Consider the following 19,705-nt stretch of genomic DNA (forward strand, 5'->3'; position numbering starts at 1 on the left):
GGCAGCTGACTGTCACTTGCACGCCTGCAAAAACAGACGTGGAGGCGGCAAGGAGCAGCAAGCCTTGCCTCCACGTTTGTTCGTCTCTCGGGTACAGATCGGACTTGATTTACGTATAAGCTAAACAGGCTATAGCTTAGGGCCCTACTCTCTTGGCCCACCTCCCCAAAAAACGAAAAAAACCTGGATGTACATTTCCAAAATATCAGATAAAAACAAATAAAACCTACATAAAGCAACAGTGTTTTTTGTTGTGTAGGCTCCTATGATGTAAGTACAGTGGTACCTCGGTTTACAGACGCTTCAGGTTACAGACACCGCTAACCCAGAAATAGTACCTTGGGTTAAGAACTTTGCTTCAGGATAAGAACAGAAATCGCTCGGCAGGAGCAGCGGAAGGCCCCGTTAGCTAAAGTGGTACCTCAGGTTAAGAACAGTTTCAGGTTAAGAACGGACCTCCGGAACAAATTAAGTTCTTAACCCGAGGTACCACTTTAATGGGCCCCGCCTGTTAGCCTGCTCCCTAAAACAACACTGGTTTGCTCATTTCTATATATTGGGTGCCTACATTTTGCATGGACTGGTTGTACGGCAACATGCAAATGGCTTTAGATACCTGTTAGGTCCATAAATTACCATATATATTCAACACAAAAACAGTGACAATTTGCTGTTGACAAAGGACAGCTGGACATATAAAGGGCCCCATTACCTTCAGTAGCTTAGGGCTTCATCAAACCTAAATCCGGCCCTGGACTTGCCACACCACCCAGAGGGACAGTGCTGGCGAGTAAGCGAAAGACGGGGTAAGCTACCTCTCTGTTCATGGCTGGAAGGATTGGGGCCCACTCGCTCTCGTTGCCGCCGCCACCATCCAAATGGAGGGTGCAGCCAAAGGGAGCGAAGGAGCAGGAGTCAGAGCTATATAGCAGGTTAACCAAGTAAGTGACTATCCAGACAACGTTGCTTGCACATCAAGCTCAAGCGAGACATCTCGATGCTAGAAAGTATACAGGAAAAACCACTTGTTTAAATCCTAGTCTTGGCTGATGTTGATTCTTTGGTCACAGGAGAATCTTGTAGTTGCTGAGCTGGGAGGCTAAGCATAAAGGCATTACTTGGAAGCAAGCACAACTGAAATCCCTTTATATAAGACCAGAAAAAGTGATAACCCACCACCAAAACACTGTTTAATGGGGAAGTCCCTGAACGGGAGATTGATGGGAAATGGTTCAGCTCAGACACCAATTTGCCACTTCATCGAGAACAGGTTTATCAAGTACAGCAGAAGATGCCACATCTTCTAAGAAACATCTGATTTCCCACTTCTATAAAGAAGGAATTGTGTGATGGGAGATGCAGGCAGGTGCAATCTCTTTCATCTGAGAACCTATTCAAAGTATATCAGTGTGTCTGTTCTGCCATATATGAACACAGTTCATATATTGACTGCATATTGACTGTTCATATATTGACACACAATTGACTGCATTTCTTAGATGTGCCCACACATGAAATAGCAGGATGCAGCTGTTTCAGCTGCTGACAGTGTACACTATTACTCTATGCTAAGTGGCTCTCGTTCCTTAGAAGATTTACACATGCAGAAGTAAAATGACCACCCTGTTCATAATACTATGCAGAAGGGCAAAATAAAATTATTTACTCATAACTCTTCAGAATCAGTATGCAGCAAGCAATGGGTATTAGTTGAATATTGTTTAATTTCAATTAAATATAGGCAGAAGTTAATACTTCACAAAGAATAAAGATAAAAAATCACTAATTACTAAAGACCAAAAGCATTCTCTCAGTGACTTTATAATAAAATACATTACATTTAAATATCTGCATTAACAGCATTAGAGAACAATAGTTTTAGATTGAATATTTTTCAATGACAGCAAAATAATTAAAAGCCAAGTATATTTTAGTATTAGTTGCAGAATATATGAGTAAATTGCAAATTGTCCCATTAAAATGCATGAAACTATAGGACTTTTGTTTATGTTGCTGAGGCTGTTACGCTGGATCCATCATTTATTGGGCACGATCAGAAGAAAAACCAAAAGAATTTAACATTCAAATGTGAATATATTCCAGGCTAATGAGAGGTTGGATCCACATCTTTGAGAGACAAAAAGGTATGTAATTTGTGATCAAAGTCAATAGGTCGATTTTGAGGCTCTTTATACCTCTGTGTCATTTTGATTCCCAGGTATGGGATAAGTTCACAATGATCTATGAAGCGTTCCAACTTCCTCTTGTACTTCTTTCGTATATAATCAGAGCTCCTGGGGTTATATGCTGTAGGAAGTTAAATAATACCAATTATGCCATATCACTTGTACTTCTTAATTAATTGTGCAATTATACAACACCTAAGGACATATTATAGAATTATTTATGCAACATCAAGTGCCTACAAGATCTCCAGACTGAATCCCTATCTACATTACTGTTAACAGTGATGTGCAGTTGCTTCTAACTAGAAATCCAGATTTTAGGTACAGTGTCTATCTTAGTTATCTAGTGGCCAAAACTACATATGATGGAGGTAGATCCATGTAGGTCTGCACCATTAACATGCAGAGGAAGGGGTAGATGTGCAATTTAAAGAGTCAAAAGCAGTGCATAGGTATAGGATGTCATATCCTTCCTGCACCCCACACCTGTGCTTCCAGCTGGGCTTCTTCTTGGAGTCAGGTGTAAGAAAAGTATCTGGAGGGATGAATTAAGAGGGCCAGGTAGGAGAAGGATTCAGCACCCACTTTAATGGGGCAGGCCCATAGCTAAAGACATGGGGTTGTATCCAGTGCAGTGTGCTTTGTGAATGTTCTGTCAGAGCAAGGATTTCTGCTAGCACAATAGAACCCTACCCTGTCACTTCTAGTTTGATCATAGACTATTCTAGCATGAATGTGTCCAGCTTGCAGGAGAAGAGCCTTCCACTCGCATAAAGGGATTTCTCCTATCCCAACACTCCTTCCCATGCCCCCCAAATCTCTCCTGGAGGGTTGAATGGGAGATCTTATTGCATGAGCAGAACTCTGCTTGCATTGACTTGTGTCACCATGTATGTTTAACAAAAGATCAATGTCAAAAATATAAACTAATTTTTATTTTATTTTACTTCATACTATAATAGCACAGGTTTTACTGTACCTTTCAAATGATAGGCTATGAACAGCAGAGCAGTCTTTTTCACACTTATGAAAGGAAATTTTGGTTTTAAACAACCTACTTCATTCATTGCTTTTATTAGAGCTGTGGCCACACCCTACAAACAAACACAAACACTAATGTTAGTTGAGCAATACAAACACTACTCCGTGAAGAAGGTTTTATGTTTTGTAATCTTTACTGCTTGGTGCTATCATTCATAATCTGGCCTTTAATTCTCTCCTCTATATCAATTACAGTGCCTTTCAGTTTTGTATCACTTTGAAAGTTGCTCAACATATTCCTAACTCAGCCATCCAAGTCATAGCTTCAGCAGCCCCTGGAGCTCTGATAAATACCTTTATCACCATCTGTCAGTTTGGAGAATACCGAATGACCTTCCAGAAGCTTACAGAGTTAAAAGAAGTGCAACATTTGGGCCCTTATTTCCATTACTGTCCATTACTTTAGAAAAAGGAGGGAAGGTATCAGTCATGTTTACCAGAATAAAAGAAAACCCTTTGCAAAAATAAGACTAAAGCTGTGACATGGCTTCATTACATTACTGAATTCATTTAGCAACGTTGAGATTAGATACTGCCCATTTGAATCTTGGCCCACAAAGTTAAGTCAATTTGAGTGTCATTAACAATAAATAATAACCTGTTCCAGGTATCCAGTCAGGGGAAGAGCTGTCAGCAATATTGGCTCCTTTATTGGGGGAAGTTTATGTGGAAGGGTCTGGTTCCAATATTTCTCTGGTAATCTAAGAATACAGAAATTGCAGGTTTTTTAAAAAACCAAACCAAACACAAAGCAATAAATAAAAGTAAAAATGTGATGTATTCAGTACCTCATAAACTTTTGAAGCTTTTCTTCACTTTCAAAAATATATAGCTTGTTGCGATAAAGTACAGCATATTCAATGTCCCCGGGTACAAGTGCTTCATACCTCAAAACAGCAAATGAAAGGAAGATATCATCACCACATTTGCATCTCATACTTGCTGCAGCTGGTAGGAGAACGTTGTTCTTTAACCTTGGTTTTAAGTGATTTGTGGCTTTACACTGAAATTTTATACTGAGTCCAGAATTTGATTTGCAGCCAGTGAAACTGTCATAAAAGAGGAGCTGCATGCTCCAGAAAAACATTTTGGACCAGGTGTTTTCAAAAGCAGATTCTGCATGTGGCAAGAACCGGTCTTTGTATAATACTGCAATCCTATACATGCCTACTCTGAAGTAAATCTCACTCAGTTCAGTGGAGATTGCAAATAAATGGGTATAGAATTGCAACCTGAAGCATGCATGACCATGGCCAGGTCTGCTTTCTCCAAAAGTCACAGTTGATACACTTGCCTATGAAGTGCTTCTGGCCACACCTGCCACCTGGAGGAGCATCTCCAAACTATGGACTGGATTGTTTGAAAAGTGTACAACCTCATCCAAAGCATGTTACATCAATATCCTTGGATCAGGACTTCTAACCAGGAACATTTCTGTCAAGTGGATTACATTTGTATGTCCTCATCCAGTCCATTACTGATTGTGGATTCATGTGGCTGATCTAAATTTTTAATCCATGAAGGGTAACAGTTGCATAGTTTTTTGAGGTGCAAAACAGTCCTTTTGTGAATGGAAGGTATTTACAGAATGCAGAAAAGCACCTTTGGATACACCCAAATAATGCAAAGATTCTTAAATCCTATGTAAAGTTATCAAGTACACCCCCACACCATGTTAACTTCACCTTCACCACTTTAAAATTTTATTCAATAAAGTCCAATAAATAATACAAGGTGATGCAGAATAGTAATGATTCTGCAAAGTGGAAGGTGCTGGAGTTTGCCTGTTTGAGAACTTATTAGCACAGATTGCATTTTTCTATATTCTATATTAACAGAAATCCTTGGAAATGCAAGTGTTTACCTTTGCTTCCCATCTAGGTAAGTAACTGGACAGAATCCTCGCAATTCAGCTTGCATAGGAAATAAAGCCTTCACATCTGCTGCAGTCAGTTTCTTTGGTAGTTTATGTGGGAGAGGGAGAGGATAAGGTGCTAATGGGGGGACATATAATTCTGGATTCTTCAGGAATTTCTGCATTGAAAGCAATGTATGAGAAGGAGGAGAAACATTTCATGTATTCATTCATGGTCAAAATTATTTGAGGCTACTTATTAAGGAACAGATGTACGCCCCCCCTTCATTTCTTATATAACAGAAGTTCTGAAATTCTAGTCTACAGACCAGTGGTCCATGAGCTTCAGTCAGGTGGTCTGAGTTGTCTGAAGAACACCTGGCATAGCCACTGTGAAAGGCAGACATGGTGAATTAAATATATTTTATTGTATATTTGTAGCTGCTTTTATTTCTTATGTTGTGTTTTATTATCTATTGTATTTTATATTATGTGGAATTCAAGTTGTAATACAATAAAATATATAAGAAATAAGATCAGCAAGAAAAATACAATTTAAAAACATACAACATATAGGAGAATACATTATAAGTCATACAAAAGGCAGAAAAATCTTTTAAGTGGTCCACCAAGACTCTTAGCAATTTTCCAGTGTTCTTGGGGGTTGGGGACCACTGTTATATATAACATTTTACACCAGTTGCATTAGGTGCACTTCAGAATAAAGACATAATCCAATCTTGAATGAATGGATCTTTATTTGTGTCAGCCATCAGCCACAGCAACAAAACAACAATGCAAAATACAAAGAACAGAAATGAAAAGTCAATTATATAAAAGACACTTTAGGGTCCTGAATCAACAGTCAAATCGTGAACCTTATTCTGATTGCCCCAGGTAAAAGCCCTGCAACCTTTGCTGTCACCTGCTCATCTTGATCTGCCAAGAGAAAGGACACAGTGACAGTGGTTGGGCGACCTGGGATGGACAATAAAAGAGGGGTGATAATCTCATTCCTCAAGTCTTTATAAAGAGTGCAAGCCGGAAGGGCATGCACCACCGATTTGGGACTGCCATCTCCACAGGGACATGTGTTTTTTGTGTGGAATCTGTTGGAATCGTCCCTCAAGTACAGCCAAGGGCAATACATTCAATCTTGCGAGGGTAAAAGCATGTCTATATTTTAGAATTGCTAGGTTATGCAGATAGGGTGCCAGAGAGTCAAAATGGGAAGGTGGAAAATAGGCATACTATGGGCAAAATTTCCTTATCGTGGCCAAGTTGTTCTGATGCTTGATATCATTTAGGTGCCAACAAATTAGACTGTTTGCTTTACTAAAACCCAAAGTGAGTAGCTGTTGTGGTGATAAACCACAAGAGTGAAGTTTTTGATAAACAATTTTAGTCCAGGGGTTCTTGTGACAATCTTGCAGCACTAGGGATATTAGACCAGGGGGATTTGAGTTTAGGCGAAGCCAGTAGTTAAGTGTCCTACGCCAGATCCATAATTCTACTGAGGGGAGGTTAGCCTGGCGCAATGATGCATTTGGGACACAGGATGGTACAGAAAAAAATTGCCTTAAGAACTTTGATTGGACAGCTTCCATAGATCTAAGCTGAGTGCCTGTCCAAATCTGAGCCCCATATAATAACTGTGATGGGGTTTAGCTTGGAACACTTCCAGGACTGATGGTATATATTTACCACCTTTTGTGTGGAAAAAGCGTGTCAGAATTTTGGTGCTTTGGGATGCTTTTTCTTTTGCACATAATCCAATCTTTCTTTAAGGGACAGAATCCAATTCTGAGAGATAAAATAGTCCAGGAGAACACAATAATGGTAACATCATCACGACCCAGCTTTCGGTGAAAAAAGAGGCTATGAGGACAAGCAGGTGATATGATAGAGGGTGTGAACTTATTCAAAATAAAGGCAAATGCTTGGGTATTGCCACCCTCCTCAAAATCATCATTTCACTCAACACACACACACACACACACACACACACACACACACACACACATATATATATATCAGGAATGCAAACATTTGGAAAGAAAATTCTAACCTAACAATGGAATTTCCCTTTCACTGGGGTCATTTTGAATAAAGGGTTTATAAAAACAAGGCCATATGACAAATGCCACAACAAAACAATGGCTAACCATTTCTTGGAGTCAGCATCCATAAAACAATAATTCTTAACACTTCTATATAATTAAAACATTCAAAGTGCTTCCCATAACAGTAAACTAGTTTGAGTGCCATATTGCAAATGGTTGAAGCTAACTGGAGTCTAGTTCTCAAATACATTTGTTAGTATTTAAGATACCCCAAAACTCTAGTGAGTTTGTGGCAGAGGTAAGAATGCAAGTAGGGAGTTTCCAGCCCACGCTGAGCTACTGCAGGACACCAGCTCTTTGAACTTTTATTTGTATATTCCTTGTGCCAGCACCCATTTGCTTTCCCAATGGATTATGTATATATATTCTAACCCTTTTGATACTTACATCTAGTTCCTCTTGTCCAGCCATCTTGTAGTAATGTCCTCGAAATTCTGCTGCAAACTTTAGAGAAGGCGTTACAGAACAATCAACGAGCTCTCCCTTTTCTGCAAGGCTGACAGGACAATATTGCTCAAACTCTCCCAGCCGAGACAGCAGCTCTTGCGGCATGATACACAAATCGGCAATACTGGCTGCCATTCCTGTTAACAATTGGATACAATGCTGTGAAGTTTCACCTGTGACACTGCATATTTGGAAGATTATACCTATTCTACTGATATGTGAAAATGCAAAAGCTATACCAAACAATACAGAGCAAATCAGTATGTTATACTGTATATAGCTTGGTTGGCAGGTCAGTCAGATTAACTTCTGTGAATATCAAGAATTTAGAAAGATGTTTCTAATTTATTCTAGCCTCCATGAAGCAGAGAAAGCTCACCAGTTTGTGGAATCTAAAGGCTTACTACACATGACTAATTTATTAGAATGCGTCGTGCAAATTAGCTTTACTAGCAGTATTGTATTTCATTCACAGCTGAAAAAAATTCATTTGCTAAATGGATTCTTTACATGGAGGATACTAAATTATAACTAGACCTTGACCATATGTAGCTTTTCACTTCAGTTTCCAAACAGAATCTGGAGTCTGCTTACAAAATGCTGCTTTGAATAAAAAATGAGTAAGAACAACAACAACAATAATTGAAGTCAAGTTTCAAGCTGGCCCTACCTCATATTGGTGAAAGGGCAATCTGGAAGGATCCTGGCTCTACCAGATAACAGCACTACCATCCCATTTACCATTTGGGTTGACTTGTAACCCCTTTGAAAGATGATGGGCAAGAAGCAGGCCATAAATGTATAAATACAGATAATAACTGCAGAACTTTTGAATTGGTAAGAGTTGTATCCAGTGTTGCGTGAGCTGAAAGTAATCTTCCTCTTTCCTTTCCTCTCAGCAACCCCCCCCCCCGTACTCCCAACAAAAGCCTCTCCTGAGGGCCGGAGGGGGGGAACCTACTGAGCATTGTGGGCTGCATCTTATGGGGTTGCAGTGGGAGGGAGGGAGGGAATAGCCCAAAATTGGTTGGAGTAAACTTGCACCTGTGGAGTGCTAGGTTCTTCCACCTGATTTGGTGTGATTCATGGGATGAGTTCTGGTTGAGAGCAACATAATGTGAACAATGGCCAGAAATCTGGGACTCAAACAACTTGAAAGTCATGATAAAGCCCAGTGTGGACCAGCCCAAAGATCTGTAATGGGTTCATGTTCTCTTTATTATTCAAATAGGTCATGTGCTTCTTCATCAGACTCTGAGCTTCTATTTTTAAGTTTCATATTAATCTTCATTTATTTGAAGTTAAAGTCAAATCCAAGGAACATAATAGAATTACATATAAAATCCACTAACACCCCCCCCATTAATTTAAAACAGGATTCTTTGCTTACCTTGTCGTATTCTTTCCAGATAGATCTGGATCTGCTTGGTGATTGCTTGAGTTTCCTCAAGTATTTTGTTCCAAATCCACCATTTGCTGTGTGTTCCATCAATCACATACCAGTTTTGGTGCTGTTCCTCGTAGTAAGGTCTTATTTCTTCTGTTTGTGCTCTGTAACACGAATTCTTGATAGAGAGAATATGGGAGCTGTCATGCATTGGATAAGGATATCTGAGAAGAGAATTTTAAGTGCATTAATATTAGGCTTTAATATCAGCCTAGTATGAGCAGTAGGTTAGTGCACAATGGCCAACTGCTCCCACTTCACTACTTCCCTGGTCCATGTGTGAGAAACCTACCAGGAAGCTACCATTAAGCTTGGCTTCCTGTTATGTCCAAACCCTAACAAGCCACAACTGCTAATCAGCCTTAAACCATGGTTAGTTGGTGGCTTACATATTGTGGCTTGTTAGGAAATAACAATCCACAGTCTATTGTTTGGATGTAAAGGGAAGCCAAGTATAATGGCAGCTTCGTAATTTGTTTTTCCTGTTTCTGCCAGGGGAGTAGTGAAGTGGGAGCAACTGGACATTGTCTACCATGCTGCTCCTTCACTGTAAACTATGTTAAGCCAGAAACCATGCCTAATCGTGAAGTACAGTGGTACCTCGGGTTGCATACGCTTCAGGTTACAGACTCCGCTAACCCAGAAATAGTACCTCGGGTTAAGAACTTTGCTTCAGGATGAGAACAGAAATTGTGCTCCGACGGCGCGGCAGCAGCAGGAGGCCCCATTAGCTAAAGTGGTGCTTCAGGTTAAGAACAGTTTCAGGTTAAGAACGGACCTCCAGAATGAATTAAGTACTTAACCCGAGGTACCACTGTATTAATGTGACCTGAGGGAGTTATTATTTCACACCCTTCATGGTGTTGCTACCTGTTAGGGATTTGTTTATCCTGCAGTGCTCTTCTGAGGACCTCCTTCACATCAATATCCAATTCAAAGATTTTTACTGGAATGATTTTCATTTCTTCAAGAAGGTCTACTTGTTTTCTTGTTACAGGGTATCCATCAATAACGACTCTGTGGGAGGGAAAATGACCACAATTCAGATTGGGTTCAGATTTATTATTTATTTCTGTAACAGTAACTCTTGTTGATGAAGCCCATACACATGCCAGGACATCCTGAATCAGGAATAAGAAACAGAGCCAAATAGCATATTCGTTCTTTATTTTTCCTGTTGGCACTGTGCCGATTTCCAGAATTCTCTTAAAGCTTTGAATCAGCCTTTTTATAAAGAAACATAACCAGGCTAATACATTTTGAAGGGACTGAATAAAACTAGAATAGGCTGTCAAAACATACATAATATCATTCACCAGGGAACTAAACAAAGTAGGTATTTTTGAGCTAGCAGGCCTCAATAGTATTCCAACATTGTACATAGTCCTAAATTAGGAGTGAGGAACCTTTTTGGCTCCGTGGGCAAACTTTATCAGGGGCAACCCGCCTGTCAGTCACATTATGTCCCTTCCCACCTTGTGTGGGGTTCCCAAGCTTCTCGGGTGCAAGGGCCATTGCCAGCTCCACAGTTTGTAAGCCTCTCCATGCTTTTCCTTTTCACCTCTAATGTCAGGGCAGCTTCACCAAACCATCAGTGCTGGGATAGAGAAGCTGTTTCTACTGACTGGAAATTGCTTCTCCTCCTTGAGGAAGTCACAAACCTACTGCCCATCAGCTGATAGGTGGTTGGGATCACACCTTCTCCAGTACAACAACTATCCTAAGCCCACTTTAAGCTCCTAATTGTTCTTTGAAGCCTCAATCCACACATTATGTATGACAGATGTAAGGGAGATGGGTGTGGCTGCTCAGCTTTGCAGGGCAAATAGGGAGGCCTAGTAGGCCACGTTTGACCCTTAAGCTGGAAGCTCATCACTCCTGTGCTAAGTTATAGTATATCAACTACAGAATCTGTTCCTCCTGTCCTTAGTCAGGAATCTTATACAGGTGTACTTTGGAAGCCAAACAGAATCCGTTCTGGAAGTCCGTTCAACTTCCAAGGCACGGCTTCGGATTGGCTGTAGGACCTTCCTGCAGCCAATTGGAAGCCCGGCTGGATGTTCAGCTTCCAAAAGAATGTTCTCAAACTGGAAAACTCCTGGGTTTGTGGTGTTTGGGAGGCAAAACGTTCGGTTGCTAAGGAGTTCGTCAACCAAGGTATGACTGTACATGTTTATAGACTAAGATAATGGCCTGGTTCACAAGTCATACTAAGCCAAACTATGGCTTACCATGAATGTGTGGGTTCCAGGAGAGGCAAATGTGACCGCCTTGTTCCTCCCCAGTTGCTCTACTGCTGTTCTGCATGAAGTTAAGCCATAGCTTTGATTAGCATGTACTCTGAACCTGAGTTCGTGGTTTAGCTTGCTCCAGACTTACCATAAGTAGTAGGCAAGGTTTGTCCTATGGTTTAGGGCTCATGGTATGTCCGGAATAGCTAAACCACATGTCTGCGTTTGGATGACATGCTAAGTCACGGGTTAGTGTAGTGTAGCATCAGAGCACATGAGAAGGAGCAAAGGGGCTGTGATCTCTCCAGGAGTCTGCACTCTGTTGTGTTCATGCTAAGTCATGGTTTGGCTTTGTGTGTTGTGCAATCAAGGCCATTATGTTCAATGGGGTTTATCCCCAGATAAATATGCATAGGACTGCAGCCAGAGCCCTTCTCTGTTTCACCAGGGCTTTAAAAAATATCTAAAAGATATATTTGCAGGATTAAGAAACAAACTACGTTTCACAATTTCAAGTACGATTTTTACTATCCTCCTCCTTTAATGCAGAATACCAAAACACCCTGATGAGAAATGCTTATAATCTGCCAGCATGCATATCTGAACCTTTATGACCAAATTGTACAGCATTATTTATTACATTTTTTGGTTTTATGTTAGGCAAGGCAGAGTTGCATGGCAGACAAAGGCAATTGCCTTCCATATCTGCTGGAAGCAATGTTATGCAGATGTAGTTCTAAATGTGACCCATCTGGAAGCAATGCTATGAAATAACTAAAATGAAAGTCTCTCACCCTGAGGTGTTACACACAGTATCCATCAGTGAAATATCTAGAGCCCTCACAGCAAGTTCATCAGGTGCAGTCAATCCTTTCTGCAGATGCCACTTCAATATAAGCGCTAGTTCTGTCTCTGGCTGATTGTTTAACACCATACGGATGGCATCTCCCATGGAAAGGCGCAACAATCCATATTCTTTTGCAAATCTTTTGGCAACTGCAAAACAGTTTTGTTGTTAATGAGCAGCTTTTGACCGCACCGACCCATAATACTGACCATTATGTTTTAAAAGGAAAATGATTGCGTCAATAAAACAGAATCACAGTCATAGGTGACCCTCAGACACCACACCGTTAAAGTACATGGCTTCCCCCCAAGAATCCTGGAAACTGGAGTGCTGTTAAGAGTGCTGGGAATTTTAGCTTTGTGAGGGATAAACTACAGTTTCCAGGTTCCTTTGGAACAAGCCATGTACTTCAAACATATCTTGTGGATGTGTCATTAGACTAGACGGTGATGATGATGATGATGATGATGATGATAATAATAATAATAATAATAATAATAATAATATTTTTTTATTTATACCCCGCCCTCCCCAGCCAAGGCCGGGCTCAGAGTGGCTTACAAGCAATAATAAAAACAAGATGAATGATTACAACTTAAAAACAAAAATAAAATACAACATTAAAATAATGGAACATTAAAATATTAAAATGTAGCCTCATCGCAGGAGGAGAAGGAAAAGAAAAAAGAAAGAGAGGGAGGGAGGGAATCAAATTGGCTCCAAGCCAAAGGCCAGGCGGAACAACTCTGTCTTACAGGCCCTGCGGAAAGAAATCAGATCCTGCAGGGCCCTGGTCTCATGAGGCAGAGCGTTCCACCAGGCCGGAGCCAGAGTTGAAAAGGCCCTGGCTCTGGTTGAAGCCAATCTAACTTCCTTAGGGCCTGGGACCACTAGGGTGTTGTTATTTATGGACCTTGAGGCTCTCCGTAGGGCATACCAGGAGAGGCGGTCCCGTAGGTACGAGGGTCCTAGGCCGTGAAGGGCTTTAAAGGTCAAAAGCAGCACCTTAAATCTGACCCTGTACTCCACCGGGAGCCAGTGCAGCTTGAAAAGCACTGGGTGAATATGCTCCCATGGCAGAGACACCGTGAGGAGCCTCGCTGCAGCATTCTGTACCTGCTGGAGTTTCTGGGACAGCTTCAAGGGCAGCCCCGCATAGAGCGAATTACAGTAGTCAAGCCTGGAGATGACCGTCGCATGGATCACTGTGGCCAGGTCGGGGCGGGAAAGGTAAGGGACCAACTGCTTGATGCGGCGAAGGTGGAAAAATGTCGCCTTGGCTGTTGCTGTAACTTGCGCCTCCATGGAAAGGGAGGCATCAAGGATTACACCCAAACTCTTAATGGAAGGCAATGGCACTAATTGGGCCCCCACAAGAGAAGGGAGTTGGTCCCTCATCCCCATGCCATCCCGACCTAGCCATAGGACCTCTGTCTTTGAAGGATTTAGTTTCAATTGGCTCCCACGAAACCATCCAGCCACAGCTTCCAAGCATCTGGTCAGTGTGTTCGGGGCCGAGTCGGTGTGGCCATCCATCAGCAGATAGAGCTGAGTGTCATCAGCATATTGGTGACAGCCTAGCCCAAAGCTCCGGATAATCTGGGCAAGGGGGCGCATAAAGATGTTAAAAAGCATAGGGGAGAGAATTGCGCCCTGCGGCACTCCACACACCAAGGAGTGGCGCGACGACATTTCCCTCCCTAGTGCCACCCTCTGTCCCTGACCAGAGATAAAAGAGCACAGCCAGTTATGGGCTATGCCCTGTATCCCCATGTCTGCGAGGCGGTGGTCCAGAAGATCATGATTGACCATGTCAAAGGCTGCTGACAAATCTAAAAGGATCAGCAGTCCTGACCCGCCTCGATCCAGTTGTCTACGGAGGTCATCTGTTAGGGCAAGCAGAGCCGTCTCCGTCCCAAAACCAGGACGGAAACCGGACTGAAATGGATCTAATGCCGATGTTTCCTCCAGAAACCTACCAAGCAGTTCAGCAACCGCTCTCTCAATTACCTTACCCAGGTACAGAAGATTTGAAACTGGGCGGTAATTGGATAGGTCTAAGGGATCTAATGAAGTTTTCTTTAAGAGTGGATACACCACTGCTTCCTTCAGTTCCCCTGGGAATGTCCCCGCGTCAAGGGACAAATTGATAATTTCAACCAGGGAGGTCCGCGCAACATCTGGACACTCCCTAATCAGCCAAGACGGGCACGGATCAAGGAGGCAGGTGGTGGGTCTACCAACTTGGAGGAATCTATCCACATCAGTAGGGAGTATCCGATCGAAATGGTCCAACACTGGACCTGAAGTCAGTCGAGGGGCCTCCAGTTCAGTCACTGTATCTAAATTGGCAGGGAGGTCACGGCGGAGCAACAGGACTTTCTCCGCAAAAAAGCTCGCGAATGCCTCACAGCTGTGGGTCGAATTTGTGCTTAAATTTGGTTGTCCTCCTAAGGACGTTATTGACCTAATTATTCTAAAAAGTTGTGCCAGGCGAGAGCTAGCGAATGCAATGGAAGCTGCAAAGTAAGATTTCTTAGCAGCTTTCATAGCCATCTCATAAGCTTTCATAAGTGTCCTATAAGATGTTCTTGAGGCTCCGTCACGAGTCCGTCGCCATACTCGCTCTAGCCGTCTGAGATCCCGCTTCATTTTCAGGAGCTCCTCAGTAAACCAAGATGCCCGGTTTCGACGGGGTCGCAGAGGGCGCTTAGGCGCGATCTCATCAATGGCTGCCAAGAGCCGGTTATTCCAGTCCTCAACAAGGTCATCTAATGAGTCGCCAGGAGGAGCAGGGTTCCGCAAGGCTTGTCGGAATCTATCAGGATCCATCAGTTTTCGTGGACGAGCCCAAATAGGTTCTCCACCCGAGCCGGGGAGGAGTGGGAAGTCAATCTTGGCTTTCAGAGCGTAGTGATCAGACCATGGCACTTCCACAGTGGGGAGCATGATCACATCTATGCCAGCCCCAAAGATCAGATCCAGCGTGTGGCCTGCTTGATGAGTGGGGCCCAAAACAAACTGGGAGAGCCCTAGTGTTGCCATGGAAGTCACTAGGTCCAGAGCCTGTGAGGAGGGAGCGGCATCGGCATGGACGCTGAAGTCTCCCAAAACCAGTAGGTTTGGGAACTCCAAGGCCCAGCCCGCCACCACCTCCAGCAGGTCTGACAGGGTGGCTGCAGGTGTGCTGGGTGGTCGGTACACCAGCCAGACAGCCAAGCTCTCCTTGGTGCCCCACAGGAGACCAACACATTCAATGCCGGAGATCGCCGGTGATGGCAGAGCTCTGAAAGAGCAATCCTCCCGGAATAACAACGCTACTCCTCCCCCCCGACCCACAGTCCGCGATTGATGGAGAACAGAGAAACCTGGGGGTGTTATCTCATGTAGGGAGACTACTTCGCCTTCCCGTACCCAGGTCTCTGTCACGCAAGCCAGGTCAATCCCCTGTGAGACAAAAAAGTCTCTAAAAAAGTGTCTAAAGAAAGCAGGCGTTGGGTAGGCTGTCTGAGGGCTTCTCCACACTTATGCTTTTGTTTGATAAAAGCATAAGGTTTGCTATGACTGCTTTCTGAAAGTAGCCTGCTAAAGGTGACCCCTTGTACAGTTTAACATCACCCAACAAAAAAATAATGTGTTGGAAGAAACCTAAATGAACTTACCGGCAGTATAGTTATCTGGTAGAACAGAAAAATGCCATCCTCTCCATAAATGCAATACTGTTATACCTATATAAACATCTATATACTCAGGACTCAAGACCTACCTGTAGTCTTTCCAGATTTTGGAGGCCCCACAACTGCAATCTTAACTGGCACAGTTGGCTTTGGCTTTGGCTGACGGAGATATTTGATGGGATTTTTCATGAATGTATCCCTGTTCTCTTTGCTTGTAAAGAAATAAATACAATTCCGATGGATAAGTGGAAAGCTAGGAGTATCTTGATTTTGAAAAGGCTTGATTGCATCTCCTTCACTTAGCTGTAATAAACACAGAATTATTGACCTCCAGAACTGCTGTTGTAATTATTTTCCAATGAAAAATGTATATTCACAATTTAACAAATATTATCTTTTAATTTATAAGAATGAAGCAAAGTTTTCCTGTTTTCCTATTGAAATTACTTATGCTAGCACAAATAATTGGTGAGGAAAAGTTGGCAAGAACAGTCACATCAGTTAAACTAGGCCATTAAAGTAACCAAGCAGCTCGTTTAATGCATTCTTTTGCAGAAAACCATTCATTATGTTAGTAAGAACAACAACAATTTAATAATTTAGTAATTTCTTCTTGGGGTGTCAAGTGCCTATTAGTTTGGAAGTGAAATGTAGCTCATCCCATCTTCCTCACTGTCACTGAATGTCAAAGTTAGGAACTCCTATTTTTGGTTCAGGGCAGATATACCTCTACTCGGGGCACAGCTACACTAACTTGGGTTTCTCCTTTGTTTTATATGGGCAACTCATTTGGGGCAAAGAAAAAAGTGTCTAAAGAAAGCAGGCGTTGGGTAGGCTGTCTGAGGGCTTCTCCACACTTCTGCTTGTCCCATGCCTAGAAAGCATGGGTCCAAGTGATTATGCTTGCCTGTCATTTCCCCCTGGAAAAACTGCTCTTTAGTGCTAAATTGGAACAAACTGCATTCTTCCTTCAGGGCAGGCATGTCCAAAGTCCAGCTCGGGGGCTTAATCTGGCAGTTTATTTCCTGGAGTTTATTTTCTAAAAAAAGCTGAGCAATCAATCCTTAAAAAAGATCAACAACTTTGGGGGGAAATCCTAAAAAAGGTCAACAACAACTTCAGATGGCCCTCACGCATGTTCACTTCATCAAATCTGGCCCTCTTTGAAAAAAGTTTGGACTCCCCTGCTTTAGGGGAAGGGCTGCAATCCAGAAGATCTGCCTTGAATACAGAAGGTTCCAGGATCAATCCTTGGCATCTGCATGTAAGGCTGAGAATGTTCCCTGTCCGAAACCCTGGAGAACCACTGTCAGTCAGTTTAGACAATACTGAGTTAGATGGACCAATGGTGAGACTCTGTAGAAGGCAGCTTCCTATGGGATGACTTTGACTGAGCACTGGCCTGCACATGGTCATCTTGCTAGACAGCTCTTGAGATATGATCTTCTGTCTAGCTGAGAAAGAAACTGATGTCCATGCAGACAATGATAAGCTATCACTGTGTCTGTGGCCACCACCTAATGAGAAGAGGAGGAACAAGGAATGCAGGGAACAAGGAAGCCTCTTCCATCCACTATCTGACCTTTGAGATTCTCTACATGCCAAACACATCCTGAAACAGACCTGCTTTGTAATCTGTTTTTCTGGCTGGAATGTACTTGAGCTATGATCATGGTGTTTGTTTGTTTTTTGCTTGGAGGGATGATAAAGAGGAGTGTGAAAGCCTGAAGAGATTAGCCCACTGTAGAAAGCCTACTGACTGGCATGTGCCCTAGGAAGGTTGATCAGAAGGGAATGTGGCCTTCAAGGTTAAAAGGTTTCCTACCCTGATTCTATTAGCAGCAGATATTATATTTGCATAATCAATCCTATTTTACCAATTTAGAATAATAAACAATACTTAGAAACAATAGCATAGCACAATTATGCATAAGAATTGATATATGACTCCACATAACTGATTTAAGAAATAATGGTAAAAAACAAGCAAAATATTATTTCGTAAAGGTTATTTACCTTGATTGGGTCCCATTGGCCAAAATTGCTTGGATGTTTATAGGCAAGAACTAGCATCTTGCGTGCAAGGGTTAAGCTTATTGGATAACATTTCTCAAAAATGCTTTCACGATTTTCTATCAGGTCCTTCAGCTTTTTATACAATTGATAGCACACAATGTGAGGCTTTCGCTTGGATACAAGAGTTACTTCGGGTATCAACAATTTTTCAAATTCCTCCTGTGAACAAAAGCAAGCAAAACAGAAATAACAACAACAACAAAAAAGCCAAGTAAATCCTTAAGAACACGAACAGAGGCCTACTGGATCAGACCAAAGGCCAGTCTAATCCAGCATCCTACCAGATGTCTACAGGAAACCCTCAGGCAAGACATGGGCACAATAACTCTCTCCCTACTTCTGTTCCCCAACAACTGATACTGAGAGGGATACTCGGGTCATAGAAGTAACATATAACCATCATGACTAGTAGCCATAGATAGGAAGTGCAAAGACTGCAAACATGCGAAGTGAGCACCCAAACAAAAGAGAATGTGACAAAATGGATCATATTTTCAAAGCAGCCCAACACATTTCAGACCATTATATTTAAAGACTGCCTTTAGCATCTTGAGACACATTCTCTTTTGTTTGGGGTAGTAGGCATTGATAGCCTTATCTGTGTACATTGCGGCAGCCTTTGGCTATGTGCAATAAAACTGACTGAAACTGAGACTCAGATAGCTTTATCCTCCATCAATTTGTCTAATATCAGTTTTAAAGTCATCCGTGTTGTTGCAACAAATTCTATTGTTTACCTATGCCTTTACTTAACCTTGCAAATAAAGCAATATATTTAGCAGGCAACACAAAACATTTAGCAGGAGACTTGTACCTATGTGTCAGGTGGCAGGTTGACTTGTGATATCTGGCAAACTACCTATCTCACAATCAACAACCTACAACAGATTGCCAATCAAAATTTACAACTACAGTGGTGCCTCGCAAGACGAAAAGAATCCGTTTCACGATTCTCTTCGTCTTGCGGTTTTTTCGTCTTGCGAAGCAAGCCCATTAGCGGCTTAGCGGATTAGCGCTATTAGCGGCCTTAGCGGATCAGCTGATAAGTGGCTTAGCGGATCAGCTGATAAGCGGCTTAGCGGCTTAGGGGATCAGCTGTTAAGCGGCTTAGCGGATCAGCTGATAAGCGGCTTAGCGGATCAGCTGTTAAGCGGCTTAGCGGATCAGCTGTTAAGCGGCTTAGCGGCTTGGGAAAAAGGGGGGGGGGAGGAAAAAAACCCCGCAGGAACTTGCAAGACATTTTCGTCTTGCGAAGCAAGCCCATAGGAAATTCGTTTTGCGAAGCACCTCCAAAACGGAAAACCCTTTCGTCTAGCGGGTTTTCCGTCTTGCGAGGCATTCGTCTTGCGGGGCACCACTGTATGGGTATTAAAATTGACATAGGATTGGCTACCATAAAACCATTGAATTGAAGGGTTGGAAAGGGCCCTAAGGTCATCTAGTCCAGCCCCCTGCAGTGCAACCTCTATTTAGCTGGGTATCATAGATCATTTTAAGTAAGCTCATTTTCTCTGTTTTTAAAGCTCCTTGAAAACATTTCCCCCCCATAATCCTAGCCCTTTTTAAAAGAAACAGATTATGGTATTTGAAATCATTCTGCTCGATGATAACTCCTGCAATAGCTGTGGGAGATAGGGCCAATTTATAGAAGAAGGCCAAAAGGAAGGCAAAAACCACTTGGGTGAAACAGACCATATTATATATTTTTTACTGGGAGGTGTAGTTAGCAGAAAATTAGTGATCAGTGAGAGGGTATGTTGTGGGTCACATAATAT

General features: G+C 42.3%; 1 protein-coding gene across 6 annotated transcripts in view; it reads right to left on the minus strand.

The window, feature by feature from the left end:
• Positions 1-19,705, minus strand: part of AK9 (adenylate kinase 9) — a 74,598-nt gene that overhangs the window by 15,432 nt on the left and 39,461 nt on the right. For 5 of the 6 annotated variants that reach the window (XM_083608489.1, XM_083608486.1, XM_083608488.1 and 2 more), the window contains 11 exons: positions 17,871-18,089; positions 15,944-16,157; positions 12,125-12,326; positions 9,970-10,116; positions 9,043-9,263; positions 7,593-7,789; positions 5,092-5,261; positions 4,016-4,114; positions 3,826-3,928; positions 3,166-3,280; positions 1,707-2,307 (listed from right to left, as the gene is read on the minus strand). In XM_083608489.1, the coding sequence (XP_083464615.1) occupies positions 2,105-2,307; positions 3,166-3,280; positions 3,826-3,928; positions 4,016-4,114; positions 5,092-5,261; positions 7,593-7,789; positions 9,043-9,263; positions 9,970-10,116; positions 12,125-12,326; positions 15,944-16,157; positions 17,871-18,089 (1,890 nt within the window). In that variant the 3' untranslated portion in view covers positions 1,707-2,104. Of the gene's footprint in view, positions 1-1,706; positions 2,308-3,165; positions 3,281-3,825; positions 3,929-4,015; positions 4,115-5,091; positions 5,262-7,592; positions 7,790-9,042; positions 9,264-9,969; positions 10,117-12,124; positions 12,327-15,943; positions 16,158-17,870; positions 18,090-19,705 lie in introns of those variants that run through there. The other variant, XM_083608490.1, reaches the window with a different exon arrangement.

This window comes from Podarcis filfolensis (assembly GCF_964270895.1).
Source record: "Podarcis filfolensis genome assembly, chromosome: 3".
Classification (NCBI taxonomy): domain Eukaryota; kingdom Metazoa; phylum Chordata; class Lepidosauria; order Squamata; family Lacertidae; genus Podarcis; species Podarcis filfolensis.